This window comes from Miniopterus schreibersii (genome assembly GCF_964146895.1).
Source record: "Miniopterus schreibersii genome assembly, chromosome: 12".
Classification (NCBI taxonomy): domain Eukaryota; kingdom Metazoa; phylum Chordata; class Mammalia; order Chiroptera; family Miniopteridae; genus Miniopterus; species Miniopterus schreibersii.
The window spans coordinates 67,011,180-67,026,471 of record NC_138112.1 but is presented as its reverse complement, the minus strand read 5'-3'; the positions used below and the strand labels follow the sequence as shown (position 1 = coordinate 67,026,471).

The 15,292-nt window shown below is 43.4% G+C and overlaps 1 protein-coding gene across 1 annotated transcript; it reads right to left on the bottom strand.

The window, feature by feature from the left end:
- Positions 1-4,668: 4,668 nt before the first annotated feature.
- SDHAF2 (succinate dehydrogenase complex assembly factor 2) lies at positions 4,669-15,290 on the bottom strand. Its single transcript, XM_081152785.1, has 4 exons — positions 15,109-15,290; positions 12,133-12,356; positions 11,940-12,049; positions 4,669-5,207 (listed from the first exon to the last, which is right to left on the bottom strand). Exons 1-4 carry the CDS (start codon positions 15,142-15,144, stop codon positions 5,077-5,079), a joined length of 501 nt encoding a protein of 166 aa, XP_081008911.1. The 5' UTR covers positions 15,145-15,290; the 3' UTR covers positions 4,669-5,076.
- Between the last annotated feature and the right edge of the window lie 2 nt (positions 15,291-15,292).

Genomic DNA, 15,292 nt, shown 5'->3' with positions numbered 1-15,292 from the left:
GTGTACCAAGCCAGGCACTAGGGATATAAAGGTGAACAAAAATAGGTCTAGTCCAAATCCTGGTGGAACTTAAAATCCAGTGGGAGACAAACGGTCATCAGAGAATCACCAGACAGATTTAAAGTTGAAAGGTTAGGGAAGGCTTCTCGGAGGAAGTGGCCCTTGAGCTGAGATCTGGAAGAGGAGGGGGTGAAGAGGGAAAGGGAGGAAAGAGCACTCTGGGCAGAGAGAACCGCATGTGTGGCGGGAGGGGGTCATGAAGCAGATGAGGGCTTGAAGAGCTTTGTAGAAGTTGGAGCACAGAAGTTGGCGAGGAAATGGGTAAAGCATGAAGCCCCTGACTTGATACAGTAAAGGTTTCTGTCTCATTCATACCATTTGAAAGAGTTTAGGTGACCCTCCTCTGTGTAGGCACCCAGTCTGGAGCATGTGGCTTGGACGTCTGCAGCAGGGTAAGCTCTGCTTGCGAGTCATGAAATCAAGAGTGAAAGAATCAACAGTGGATTCCTCAAGGACAGACAAGACACATTCCTCTCCGATCCCAGCCCCTAGTGAAGCCCATGAGAGTGTGTCTTTCAAATTAGGTTGCTGAGCATCACTCTTCCTGTTTGCACCAAGCAGGCCGCCTGTTTCTACTTGTGCTAGAAACAAAGTATCTACGCAACATCTACTAAAACCTTCACCCCTCTGGGTGACCCTGCTGAGGAGGTCTGAGCAAGAGGGAAACAAGGGTCCTGTTCCCAGGGGCCTAGCATCAGAGCCTCTGGCCTTAGGAGGAACCAGCACTGGCTCGTCCGAATATAGTACTGGAGCCAGTGGGTGTGATGGAGGTCGGGCAACTCATCTTGGGACCCTGGAATGGGGGTCACATGGCCTCCCCAACCAGCTACACCCGACTCTCAGAGCCAGCCTCCGACTGGGAGCAAGCTTCACCTCACCAGGCCTCACTTTCCGCATCTGTCTCATGTTGCTGTTGTGGGCAATGAATGACTATCTGCGTAACGCTCTTAGCAGCACTGGGCACACCATTAGCTGACAATACCACAGCTGTTATTTCTATTGAGTGTTAACAGGGTGTCAGGTACGTACTAAGCACTTTCCATGCGTGACTTCATCTAGTCCTTATGCCCACACAGGAGGTGAGGCCCTTTCTCTTGCCTTTTCACAGATGAGACAGAAGCTCGGAGAGATTAAATAACGTGCCAAGGTCAGCCAGCTGACAGATGGTAGAGCCAGGATTCCGACTTAGGTCTGATTCCCAAGCAGTGGCCCTTAACTGTCTGCTCCATTTCCCACACGTGAGCCAGGGCAACACCAAATGTGAACATCTCATTACATACTAACTACGCCGAAATCCACTGGGAAATAAAAGGTACATCTTAAAGTATAATTAGCTTTTTAAAACGACACACTGTGATGTGTAGTTACATAGAACGCGTTGCCACTGTCCTTTTAAAAATCGATTTTTAGGGAGAGAGGAGAAGTGGGGGAGAGAGAGAAACATTGATTGGCTGATTCTTGTATGTGCCCTGATCGAACCTGCAACCTTGGGGTATCTGGATGACGCCCTAACCAACTGAGCTCCCCGGGCAGGGCTCATTACCCTTTTTATTTTTTTAATTTCTATTTTATTTCATTATTATTTTCTAATCCTCACCTGAGGATATTTTTTCCACTGATTTTTAGAGAGTGGAAGGGAGGGAGGGGGAGACAGAGAGAGAGAGAAACATCAGATGTGAGGCACCTCGATTGGTTGCCTCCTGAACACGCCCTCACTGGGGCCGGGAATCAAACCTGCAACCCAGGTGTATGCCCTTGGCCGGGAATTGCACCTGCAACCCTTCGGTGCACAGGCCGATGCTCTAAGGACTGCGCTGCACCGGCCAGGTCCCATTGCCCTTTTTAAAGAGAACACTCCTCTCCTTGGCAGGAGTGTCTGGATTCTGGTGAGAGCTGGGACCCAGCAACAGACGTGAATTCTCCTTTTGTAGTTTCAGGTTACAAGGCGGTAGATTTCTCCACCCACATCTTCTTGGAAGACTGATGCTGTCTCGGACACTTCACCTTTCTTACCATCCCTCTGAAATGTCTGACTGCTAACAGATGTTTCTTAAAGCCAAAAGAGCACTACTTGCCTCAGGCCACTTGTCCCACCGATGTCATTTTGCCTGACTGGCGAAGAGTCTTACACTACTCAGAGGGTTCACTGGGAAACAGGAGTCACAAGGTGGCTTAACTAGCAGCTCATCAGCTTGACAGCCACAGGACGGCAGGTCCACCATACCCAGACTCGACCGGCTGTACTAATAAGGGGGCTGTCAGCTCCAAGTCTCCCAGACCTGCTTGCCATTTAAGGCCGCTCGAGCGTCTGTATCGTCGCATCTCCCTGTCTAGCCACAGTAGCAGCAGATGGACTGAAGGATAAATGTGAATCTTTTTCCCTGGTGATATTTCAATAAGAGCCAGGTTTGTGCCGGTGCCATCCTGGCTGGAGCTAAAGACACAGACGAGATGACCTCCAGATAAAGCCCAAAGCCAGCAAGAGATGCCTCCCCAATGACCCGGGAAAGATTTGCTCCATCTGAGGCACAGAGCTCGGGCCAAAGGTGTTTGGCTTATGGATTTTAAAGACTTAAAATGATTCAGTGAGAAAACGATGGGAAGAGAAGAGCCTTTACTGACTCAGTTTGATGTGTTGAGCGGGAGCCTGGAGATAGGACTCGTGAGACCACTTCAGATGGGTCGGGGCAGGGCCAGATGCTCATCGGCCGGCGCAGGCTGGGAATGGGGTCAGCAAGCAGCCATGCGTCAGACTGAGAGGAATGAGTCCAGCTTCTGTTCACCACGGACCCTTGGGGGCTGCTGGCCCTTGCTATATGTTTGTTAATTTTTTTTAAATGCACTGTGGCCGGCCTAGTTTTACTTAATGCCTAATAAAGGGAAAAACTTTACATAGCACCCCTGGGTCTGACACTGAGCAGCTGAAGTTTGCAAGATCCTTCCCCTTCAGAGATGACACAAGCCAGCAGCCTGGGAGGAAAACAATTCCTTTAGCAGCGTGCCATTCCCAGGTGAAAGTGGCAGCAGCTGGACAGTGTGTTAAATGAGACAAAATCAGGGTAAGGAGAGATCAAACCCTAGGGGAAAAAAGCCCCAAGTGCATACTTGGCTACTGAGGTTTATTGCGTCAGTGTCCAGGATAGATGGGCAAGTTGCTGCCCAATCTGTGTGCACTTCTTCCAGTCCAGATACATCTCTGTATAAACTCTGCCTGTTTAACTTTCTCCCCACAGTACAGCAAATGAGGCAGAGAGAATGGCCAGAGTCTGTGGGAAGCTCACAGGGTGACATCTATCTTCCCGTCTGCCCTGGTCTGCCTTCTTAATCTCATGCCCACTCCTTGCTTAGGTGAGAGCCACAGATTTTTCCATCAAAGGTCTTGTCACCAGGGTCTGTTTTCTCTCCAGGCTTCACTGGCTGGTAAGACACCCATGATTCTTTAATAGGCTCAGCTTTCTATCTGCTGATGACTGCCCTGTACACAGCTCTGATGACCTTCCTGACATGCCAGGCAATGTTGGGAGCCAGCTCTTAAGTCTCAGGCTGAGGCCATGACCAAATGCTGACACCTAATACCTACTGAGAACTTACTGTGCGAGGGAGATCACGCAAGACCTTTGCATGCTGTGTCCCTTTCTTACCGGGATCTTCACCACTGGTTACGACAGGGAGCATCACCATCCCCTATTTATAGATAAGGAAACCAAGGCTCAGACCAATTCCTTTATCCAGCAAGCGGCGGAACCAGGATTTGAACTTGTAACCAGAAGCTGCCCCCTCTGTGACACACGGGTCACACCTCAGAACTGTTGTTTCTTTGCTACAATTTTCCAAAGCATAGATGCCTACTAAGCGTCCACAGTGAGGCAGTGTGTTCTAGTAGGAAGTTCACGAGTCTTGGAGGCAGGCTGGACTAAATGAGATTCTGGCTTTCTGACTGAATAGCTACTTGACCTTGGACAGATTCCTCTGAGACCCCCTTCTACAAGACAGGCAGGAGCCACTCGTCGGGAGGAGCGTTGCAAGGCCTTGATGAGATCATGGGAATGAAGCGGGTTCTCGTCCCTTTGTCAGGGGAACTGAGGAACAGGCAGGGCCCTGAGGAGGCTCCAGGGGAACCCGGGGCTCTACAATGCTGGAAACGTGTACTTCCTCCCGCACACAGCTCTTGTGGCCGCCAACCATCTGCTCATCAGTTCTGGCTGCCTTCCTAAGGCCACAGCATTAGATGGTGCTGGCCCGGGCTTGGTGACGACCATCCTGACAGGACCACAGTCCCAAGGGCAAGGGCCCTCTAATGAGGCCACTCCCGGCAAGGTGAAAGTCTTCCGGCCCTGGAGCTAAACACTTTCAACTAATCCATTCTAACGTGCTGTGCATGTGTTTGCCTCTTTGCCAAGCACCTCTGGCGGAAGCTGAGTGAGAACACATCTGCTTCCCCACAGTGCCCTCCTGTGGCAGAGGCCGGCCAGAGTCCAGACGGGCCTGACGGCCGGCGACACTGACAAATCGGTTTTTTCTTTTCAAAAATATTTTAAATTAGCTAATTTTCAAAGTAGTTATTGGGCATGTAGAATTTTTAAGTAGAAGGAGAAACCACAAAAACTATTAATATTGCAGTTTTTCTTTAATCAGTTTTTTACAGGTAAAATGAAGTAACACAAAATCTGCTTCTTTTTAACTACTTTATTTCAGAAAAACTAGTGAAAGTAAATTCAGCACTGTTGGCTGTAGGTGAATCTTAATTTTAAAGGCAATTTCACACACAGCTGGGTTGCTAGAGGAACCCCTCCCACTTCTAAACCACTTTTGAGGCCTGGAACTGAATAAAAAAGTGTTAGAATGAGACACTGAATGTTTGTATATCCTGGAAGAGAGGTGGGTTCATCACTGGGGGCAGGACGAAGGGTCCGGTGAGCTGAGTGTCTAAGGAAAAGCAGGAAGTTGAAGCCAGTATCCATCATAAGCAGTTAGGGTCTGTGGACTGAGCCCCCTCGGCAGGTAGTGGCGCGCAGCTCAACGTGGCTTTTCAAAGAGGTATTCAAGATCTGGGGCGTGCAGCCTCTGCTCCTTGTTTTTGTTTTTAGCAAAGTCTCTCAGCAGTGCCATGACTTCATTTTCAAATATTTCTGGGGCCGGTTTTGCTTCTGCAAGGGAAGAATGGTCAGAAAGAATGTCAGTCAGTCAATATTTAGGCAAAAGGATCTTGAAACTTGAAACTCTGGCCTTGGCCGAGAGCCACGGTAGATACACAGACTGCCTCCACTCTTTCTCTAAATATACACGGCAGCCTATTCCTGGAGCGGGCGGACAATGGCTGCCTGTATCTGTAACTAGTTTTATTGGAACAGCTGCTCCTGCTGGTTAACATCCCATCCATGGCTGTTGCTGTGCTATGAAGACAGTCAGTGCAGCAGAGACCGTATGGCCACAAGACTGAAATATCTACTCTCTGGTCTTTTATAAACAAGTTTGCTGCCCTCCAGCCTGTCCTATCTCGGCTACGCTACTTTGCTCTGCATTTGGTATTTCCGTTGTTTTCTGGGCAATGTGTTTCCCCTTCTAATCTATAAATTTCCTGAGGCAAAGGTCCTTGGTGTAAGTAACAGAAACTAATAACTCAAGTAAAGTTAAGCAAAAAGGAATTTATTGGAAGGCTGTGAGAGGCACACAAAGGTGACATGAACCTGAGGAAGCAGATCTGAATGGACAAAGGCAGGAAAGCGCAGAGATGAGATGCCAGCCTCAGGCTAGTGGGAGGGGGTCTGGCAGGATGCTGCTTACCTCCAACCTTTCTTTCCACCCTGAGACAGTCAAGATTCAAATGACAAGCAAAGCCTCCCATTGGAAAAGCTTAGGCAATGAGTTCTGGAATTACTCTCCTGTCACAACTAAATGCAATGCTAGTAGGGGAATTTCTCAAAACCAACTTTGATTCCCCCTCACTGAGCACAGGACCCAGCATCAGAGGGCCAGGCATTATAACCATCTTTGGAAAGAACACTGCTCTCATCCTAACAACAAGAAGCCAGATAAGCTACAAACACCTGCTCTACTAATGACTTCAAGAAAACTAATGCCTATAGTTTATCTGGCTTCTTGTTGTTAGGATGAGAGCAATGTTCTTTCTAACTTTCAACATCCTAGGGGGGAACCCAAATCTCCTTGATAAAATGCTGAAAACATTCAGAAAGAAAAGATATATACAAAGGAACAAAGACAGCAGACCTTGTGTCAGAAACTAGGCAAACCAGAAAAGGCACATGGTAATAATGGAGGAATTTGAAGCTGGTGGTAAATGAAGGCAGCCAAAGCAACAACCCAAATCCGGCTCAACTGAGCAGACAGACTCAATCCTTTGCACTAGCACCCCAGCAAAAAATAGCGTCCTCTATAAATTGCTGAAAGAAAAGCTGAACCTATAGTTCTATATCCAGTGAAAATAGCTTTCAAATATGACAAAAGCTGAGAGAATTCATAATAGCAAATCTGCACTACAATGAATATTAGAGGAAATTCTTCAGGAATACCAGATAGAAACATGGATCTACATAAAGAAATGAAGACTCCACAGACCAGTAAAGTGAAGGTAAATATAAAATATAATGTATGTTAGCCTTGGCCAGTGTGGCTCAGTTGGCTGAGAGTCATCCTGAGCAACAAAAGGTTACCGGTTCGATTCCAAGTCAGGGCACATGCCTGGGTTGTGGGCTCTATCCCCAGTAGGGGCCATGCAGGAGGCAGCCGATCGATGTTTCTCTCTCATCAATGTTTCTCTCTTTCCCTCTCCCTTCCTCTCTGTCTAAAAAAATATATATTTAAAATATATAATATAATGTACTTTATATGTTAAAATGTAAATGTTATGTATATATTATATTACTCATGTTTACATATAAGATACTACATGTAAGTTATAATTTCTAAAGTATTCTACTGTTTTCCTTATTTTAAATTGCTCTTTAGATAACTGTCTAAAGTAAAGCAATACAAATGTTTACAGCATAAGTAAAAATAAAAAGTATGCCAACAACAGCACAAAAGACAAGAGGGAGGAACTGGAGCATGCTACTGTAAAGTTCTTACATTAAACATGAAGCAGTATAACATTACTTGAAGACAGACTGTGATTAATTAAAGATGTATACTGCAAATCCTAGGGCAATCACTAAAAAGTTATAGAGAGAGGTATAAATAATGAACCAACAGTGGAGTAAGATGAAATTTAAAATACTAAATTTAAAAGTCCCATAGAAATAGAAGGGAAAAGGAACAAAGAACAGATGGAAGAAACAGGAAACAAAGAGATGGTAGATTTTAATGCAGTCACATTGATAATTATATGTAAATGGCCAAAACATATCAATAAAAAAAAAGAGATTTTAAGACTGGACAAAAAGACTATATATGCTGTCTACAAGAAGTTTAATTTAAAGTAAAAGCACGGTGCGGCAGGCAGACTTCTAAGTTGGCCGCAGTACTTCCCACTCGCCTGGTATACGAGCCTCGTGCAACCGCCACGGCTGTGAACGGGATTAGGTTATGTTCCTACGGCACAGTTGGCCTTGGGACAGGGAAATTATCCAAGTGGTTTTGACCTCATCACATGAGCTCTATGAGTTTTCTCCAGCATGTGACAGAAGGGAAAATCAGATAGTTTTGACACATGAGTGGGACTGCATATGAGGGAGGATCTCCATTGCTGAGATGGAGGGGGCCACAGGGCAAAGGTCTAAGAGTGGCTTCTAGGAGCTGAAAGAGATCAACAGCTAACAAGACAATCGGGATCTCAGTCCTACAAGTCACTCCTAACAACCTGAATGACTTTCCAGACAGGAATATAAAACAGGACTCTGATTTTGGACTGTGAGATCTGGGCACAGCTTCTGACCTATATAACCATGAGCTAATAAATAGGTGTTGTTTAAAGCCACTAAGTTTGTGGTAATTTACTACACAGCAAGAGAAAACTAGCATAAATGGAAAAACACATACCATGCAAACACTAATCAAAAGAATGCTGGAGTGTCTAAATTATGATCAGACACTTCAGAACAAGGAATACTAAAAGCAATAAAGATAGACATTACATCATGATAAAGGAGTCAATTCATCATGAAGATGTAATGATCCTAACATGTCTCCGTATAATAACAGAGCTTCAAAATATATGAAGCAAAAAGTGAGAGAACTGAAAGGAGTAATAAACAAATCCACAGTTACAGAACCAACCAACTTGACCTAGTTGGCAACTATAAAACACTTCACCCACAAGTGCAGAACACAAGTTATGTTCAAATAAATGCACACAGAACATTTATCAAGATACCCACATTTCTGGCCATAAAACAAATTTCAAGAAATTTAAAATAACTGAAATTAAAAAAATAACTGAAATTATACAAGTCATTATGTTGTCATAATGGAATAAATAACAGAAAAATATCTGGAAAACCTGGAAATATTTGAAAATTAAACATACTTCTAAATAACTCACGGGTAAAAGAGGATCACAAGAAAAATTAACAAATATTTTGAACTGAATGAAAATAAAAACGCAGCACATCCAAATCTGTAATATGAAGCTCAAGCAGTGTTTAGACAGAAATTTTTAAAAATTTATTTACTGAATTTATTGAGGAGACACTAGTTAATAAAATTATATAGGTCTCATGTATACAATTCCACAATCCATCCTCTGTATGTTGTATTGTGTGCTCACCACCCCGAGTCCAGTCTCCTCCCATCACCATTCACCCCCTTACCCTCTCCTCCCTCCCCGCCCAGACAGACATTTAAATGCTCAAAGTGAAAAAGGTCTCAAGCGAGTCAGCTCAGCTCCCACCTCAAGGAACTAGCAAGCAAAGCAAATTCAGCCCAATGCAAGCAGAAGAAAGGAAATAAAGCTAAGAGCAGAAATTAATGAAACTGAAAACAGAAAAAGAAAAATCAGTAAGATGAAAAGCTGGTTCTTTGAAAAAATATATTGATAAACTCCAAGTGAGACTGATCAAAAAAAAAAAGCCCATAAGTGACCAATATTAGAAATAAAGGAGGGACCTCACCACAGCACCTCAGACATTAAAATACCATAAAAAAGAAAATACTACAAACAACTTTATGCTCATAGATTGAACTTATGTAATATGGGCAAATTTATTGAAAGACACAAATTTAAAAATCTCATCCAAGAAGAAATAAGATAACTTGAATTGTTACATATGCATTAAAAAAAAAAATTCTGACTTTCCAGTTAATAACTTGTAACAAAGAAAACCCCAGATTCAAAAGGCTTCACTAGCAAATTCTATCAAATACATAAGGAAGAAATAATACCAGTTCTTTACAAACTCTTCCTGAAAATGGGAGAGCACTTCACAACTCATTTTATGAAGCCAGACTTACCCTATCAAAACCAGATGATAACATGCCAAAAAAATTACACATCAATACCTTCACATACAAGATCTTCTCTAAAATGTTAGCAAATCAAATCAATATCATGACCATGTGGTATTTATACTAGGAATGCAAGGTTGGTTCAATATCTGAAAATCAATAAAAAATTTCATCATCTCAATAAACCAAAGGGGGTAAAAAACCGTATCACTAAAGAAATTATTGTCTCTATAGATGCCTAGAAAGCACCTGACAAAATTCAGTATCTTTTCATGACTAAACTCTCCATATACTAGAAACAGAAGGAAACTTTCTCAACCTGATAAAAGGCATTTACAATTAATCTACAGCTAACGTTATATTTAATGGTAAAGACAGAATATTTCCCCCCTAACATTGGGAACAAGGCAAGAATGTCTGTTCTCACTGCTGCTATTCAACATTATACAGGAGGTCCTAGACAGTGCAATAAGGAAAGTATTTAAAGGGCATACAGCTTGGAAAAGAAAGAAAACCACCTCTGTTCACATATTATACAACTGTCTACACAGGAAATCACAAAGAATCTATAAAAAAGGATCTAAGTGAGTTTAGCAAGGTCACAGTATACAGTCGACATACAAAAATCAATTGTGTTTCTACATTCTACCAACAATGGGAAATTAAAAAAACAACTTTTAAGTTCCATTTATAATGGCACCAAAATACATAAAATACCTAGCTGTAAGACTAGCAAAATATGCTGAAAACTGTAAAATGCTGATTGTAGCTGGCAGACTTCTAAGATGGCCCCCAATGACCTCTGCTTCCTGATATCATGCCTTTGTGTGAGCCCCCCTCCTTGAATGTGGCTGGACCTAAAGACTTGATATTAACCAATAGAACATGGCAAAGATGATGGAATGTCATTGCTGTGATCAGGTTATAAAACACTGACACTTCCATCTTGCTAGTACACTCTCTCTATTGCCTTCTTGGTTTGCACACTTTGAGGAAGCAAGCTGCCATGTGGAAGAGGCAGCTTCCAGGCAACGGCCAGCAAGGACTGAAGAGCCTGTGAGGAACTAAATTCTGCCAGCATTGGAGAGAGCATGAAGCAGACAGATCCTCCCCTAGTCAAGTTTCCTGATGAGACCCCAGACCCTGTGATGGCACCTTGATTGCAACCTCGCAACAGACTGAAGGACAGAACCCAGCTAAGCCATGCCTGGATGCCAGACTCACAGAAATAATGAAATAATAAATATGGGGTGTTTTAAGCCAGTAAGTTTTAGAGTAATTTTTTATGTAGCAATAGGTAATATAATGATTAAAGAACTCAAAGGAGACCCAAATAAATGGAGATATAGTGTGTTCATAGATTAAACAATTCTAAATTGCTAAAATAATCTTCCTAATTCATCTACTGATTTAACACAAACCCCATCAAAATCCAATCAGGATTTTTTTTTTGAGAAACTAAACAGCTGATTCTAAGACTATAAAATTCCTAGAAGAGAGAAAATCTTTGTGACTTTAGATCAGGCAAGTTCTTTGACATGGTACCAAAAGCACAATCCACTTTCACATTTTATACTTGAAACCTACAAAATAGGTTCTATTTTATGATGCATATTGAGAGGAAACAGAAAAACATGAGACTCAGAGTGTGAGAGAAATGGGTGAGATATCCCCTAATATCAATTCTCCCATTTTTCCTTGATAATAGAATCCCCAATTTAGTTGGACACATGGAATTGACTATATTACTTCTTCTTTATGGTGAGGTATAGCCATTTGACTAAATTATGGCCAATGGAAAATAAGTGGAAGACGGTGTATCATTTCCTGAGAAGGATCCATAAAGAATGGGGCGTGTTCTTCTACATGCTTCTTCCTAGCTGAAATATGGGCACGCCAGACAGAGCCTCAGCAACCATCCTGAATTATGAAGTAGGGACTGAAGGAGCAGCAAGACAAGAAGACTCAACCTTGTGACTCTTTAATACCCTTCTACATGCCTACTTTGGACTTCTGTTATGAGAAAGAGAAATAGAGCTCGGTCTTGTTTAAGCCATTACTGTTTTGGGTTTTTTTACTCACAGCCAAAACTCATCCTAACTCTACACAGTGAGTTTTCATTCCTCACAAAGGCAGTGCCCGAATGAGACTACCGAGGAACTCTTGCTATGCAGGCGATAGAGCTGTCTGGTTCCACTCCATGCCTAGCGTAGTTTTTCTTCAACCTTCCTCTGATACCTGTACAATTTCACTAAATTCTCTTTTTGCTTAAGTGATACTGAATAGGCTTGTATTGTCTGCAAACAAATAACCTTAACTAATCAAACAAATTTTGTATACTTTAGAAAAATGTGAAGAGTGCTGGGTAGAGTGTCTATTTGCATGAATAAAGGGGGAAAAATTGCCTAGGATATAACTCCAAACTTAAGTCAGCCCAAGTCATCCTATTTTTCACATTACATTGCTTTTCCTGCCAGTACCTGTAGCCCAGTAGTAAATGTCCCAGTCATTACTGGGCTCATTAATCAGGCGATCATAGAGGTTCAGCTGTTTCTCTGTCATGTGGTGCAGATATTCTTTAGCAAAGAGGCTAAAAACAAGAAAGAGAGACAAAGAAGTTAAAAGGCCGTCTCCAGTCAAAGAGAAGTGACACTAAGACTCCTGTTTCCCTACCTAAGCAGAATGCAGTTCTCCAGCATTCCCCTCTTTCTGCTCTCATAGACCAGGCGGGCTCTTTTGGTTTCTATGGATTCATCAGTTCGCTCCTGCCATGGAGGCAAAGGGATTTCAATCATATCTTTCTGGGAATCTGTCGGGCTGCCACCTCTGTAGAAACGGCTGAATGATGTCATGCTGAGCAAAGGAGACACTAGGTGTTGCCTTGACAGAGCAAGCATCTGAAACAAATAAACCAAATGTTTTTTTTAACAATATCAAATAACATCATTGTCACCTGCTCAGTACTTACTAGGTACTAAATGCATTTGATCTCACTCAGTCCTTAAGTTATGCTGATACTGACCCCACTTTACAGCTTGGAAGTTAAGGCTCACAGAGGTTAAAAAACCTACAAAGGTCACCCAAATAGTAACTGCAGTTAGAATTGAAACCTAGCCGGGCCAGGCGTGACTCAGCTGTTGAGTGTCGACCTAGGATCCAGGTGATCGGGGTTCGATTCCCGGTCAGGGCACATGCCTGGGTTGCGGGCTCTATCAATGACTCTCTCATCATTGATGTTTCTATCTCTGTCTCTCCCTCTCCTTTCCTCTCTCTGAAATCAATAAAGATACATTTAAAAAAAAAAAAAATTGAAACCTAGTTCTAACTGCAAACATGTTTTTAACCAGTGTCCTTCCAGAAATTCTTCAGCAGAAATATTTTTTCCTTCCTATGCATTCCCTTACGGTGTGGTTTGTATTCTAGTCACTTGACTGTGTTAAAATCTGAGCATACAGGGCTGGCATGGATCCTAATCCTCCAAGGGCTCCCAATCTAGCGACAGGCAAAGACGATCAAGATGTGATCAGGCGATAACATCAGCAAGATGGCAGAATGGGAAACCCCCCCACGTTCCTTCCACTGAGACATCAACTCCACAATACATGGATCAATTCCCTTTATGAGAAATCCAGAAGCCAGTTAAGAGGCCCTAAACCCCAGGCAAGCACAAAAGCTGCTGCATCAAAGCTGGAAGGACAATTCCTCACAATCATTCATCATAGTCCCTCCCAGCTGGCTCAGCCTGGTGCAAGTGAAGAAAATTCTTAGCTCCTGGTTTCTCCTTGGGAAGAGAAGCCTGAAACATGTCCAACATGGAGACTTTTCAGGGGGCTGCCCGATCGACTAGTTTTTGTCCTCTCTGAATCTAAGTGCTGACAGGAAAAGGCAACAGGTTGGGCACTGCTGAGAACAAAGGTGAGGGTTTGGACTAGCACACACCCACTCACCATGGTCCCTGCCCCTGGCTCAGCACACAACAAGCAGGGGGAAAACCCCCAACTCCTTAGCTTCTCCCTGGGGAGGTAAGAGTTGACATGTATGTTCAACATTCCAGCTTTTTGGGAAGATATCTGAGAGAATGGTTCTGTTTTGCCTGTCTCAGAGCACTGGTAGGACCCAGCATACTCTACATGACTGGGGACCTCTGAAAACAAGAGAGCTGGATGGCTTGATGCTGCTCCAGAGGACCCATGGTACAGCAGACAGAGGCCAACACAACTTGGCAGCCTCTCCCTTGAGAGGGGAAAAAAGAGTGGAGCATGCATCCAAAATTCCTGCTTTTTCAAGGAGCTGCCCAAGAAACTGGTTTCTGCCCTGGCCAACATGGCTCAGTTGGTTGAATGTCATCCCATCCACCGAAGGTAATGGGTTCAATTCTCAGTCAGGGCACATGCCAGAGTTTCGGCTTGATCCCCAGTAGGGGGCATGCAGAAGGCAGCAGATTGATGTTTCTTACATTGATGTTTCTCTCTTACATCAATGTTTCTCTCTCTCTCTCTCTCTCTTCCCCTCTCTCTCAAATCAAAAGCATGTCCTCCATTGAGGATTTAAAAAAAATAAGATCCAACTATATGCTGTTACAAGAGACTCATTTTAGACATAAGGATACACACAGGATGAAAGTGAAGGAATGAAAAAAGATATTCCATGCAAAAGTGAGCAGAATGCCTCTACTCACATCAGACAAAATAGACTTCAAGTCAAACTCTCATGAGATAAAGGACATTACGTAATGGTAAAAAGGTCAACTCACCAGGAAAATATAACAATTATAAATATATATGCAATCAACATCAGAGCACCCAAATATATGAAGCAAACATTGATAGCCCTAAATAAATAGCAACACAATAATAGATTTCAATACCCCACTTTCAATACTGGACAGAACATCCAGACAAAAGATCAATAAAGAAACAGAGAACAACACTATAGACCCAATTAACCGGACATATACAGAACATTCCACCCAACAGCAGGAAGAATACACATTCTTCTCAAGCACACTGGGAACATTCTCCAGGACAGATCGCATGTTAAGTTACAAAAACAAGTCTAAGAAGATTGAAATTATACAAGACCTTTTCTGACCACAATGGAATGAAACTAGAACTTAACAGCCAAAGGACAACTGGAAACTTTAGGAATATATGACATTAACACACTTAACCCTGGTTCAAATGAGTCAAAGAAGAAAACAAAAGGGAAATTAGAAAATACCTTGAGACAAAAGACACAACATATAAAATATCAGGTGCAGCAAAAAGTAGTACTAAGAAAGAAGTATACAGTGGTAAACACCTACATTGAAAAAAAAGAAAGACCTTAGGATGCGACGTGAAATCATGTTAGGTATTACAAAGACAAGAAGAGAGATTAGGGGTGCCCGGAGGTGGTCGGGCCAGCTCCACCAGGGCAAGAGGTGAAATCTGAATTGGGTCTCGCTGAAAGACTAATCACTCAACCATACTTAAGCGACTTCAATCTCCTAATTTTGCAAGATCGGCCTGTTTTTGGGTCTGTCCTTGCCCTGGGCTATCACGCAGCTGGACGCTCCTCGCGGTCTCCAAGACTGCGGAGGAAGCCGAGACTCAGTCCCTAGAACTTTCTCTGTGGCCCTCCTAGAACCCTAGAACTTCCTCTCCTCACCCGCGACAGAGCCGGGAAGACCGTGGCCAACGCCATTTTTCCCCAGCCTGTACCGGAAGCCGACGACCAGCCACTTCCGGGAACTCCCGGACGCCCGCCTGGCGGAAGCTGCGTCCTGAGCCGGAAGACACTTCCCTGCGCATGGCGGAAGTGGCTGTGCGTATGACGCCCGTGGCGAAGTAGT

Excerpts from the sequence above, each read along its gene's own strand:
- SDHAF2 (XM_081152785.1), bottom strand. The coding sequence starts at position 15,144 with ATGGCGTTGGCCACGGTCTTCCCGGCTCTGTCGCGG. Across the intron at positions 12,050-12,132 it reads GAGAACTGCATTCTGCTTAG|CCTCTTTGCTAAAGAATATC; the intron begins GTAGGGAAACAG and ends TCTTGTTTTTAG. Across the intron at positions 5,208-11,939 it reads CATTTACTACTGGGCTACAG|AAGCAAAACCGGCCCCAGAA; the intron begins GTACTGGCAGGA and ends CTTCCCTTGCAG.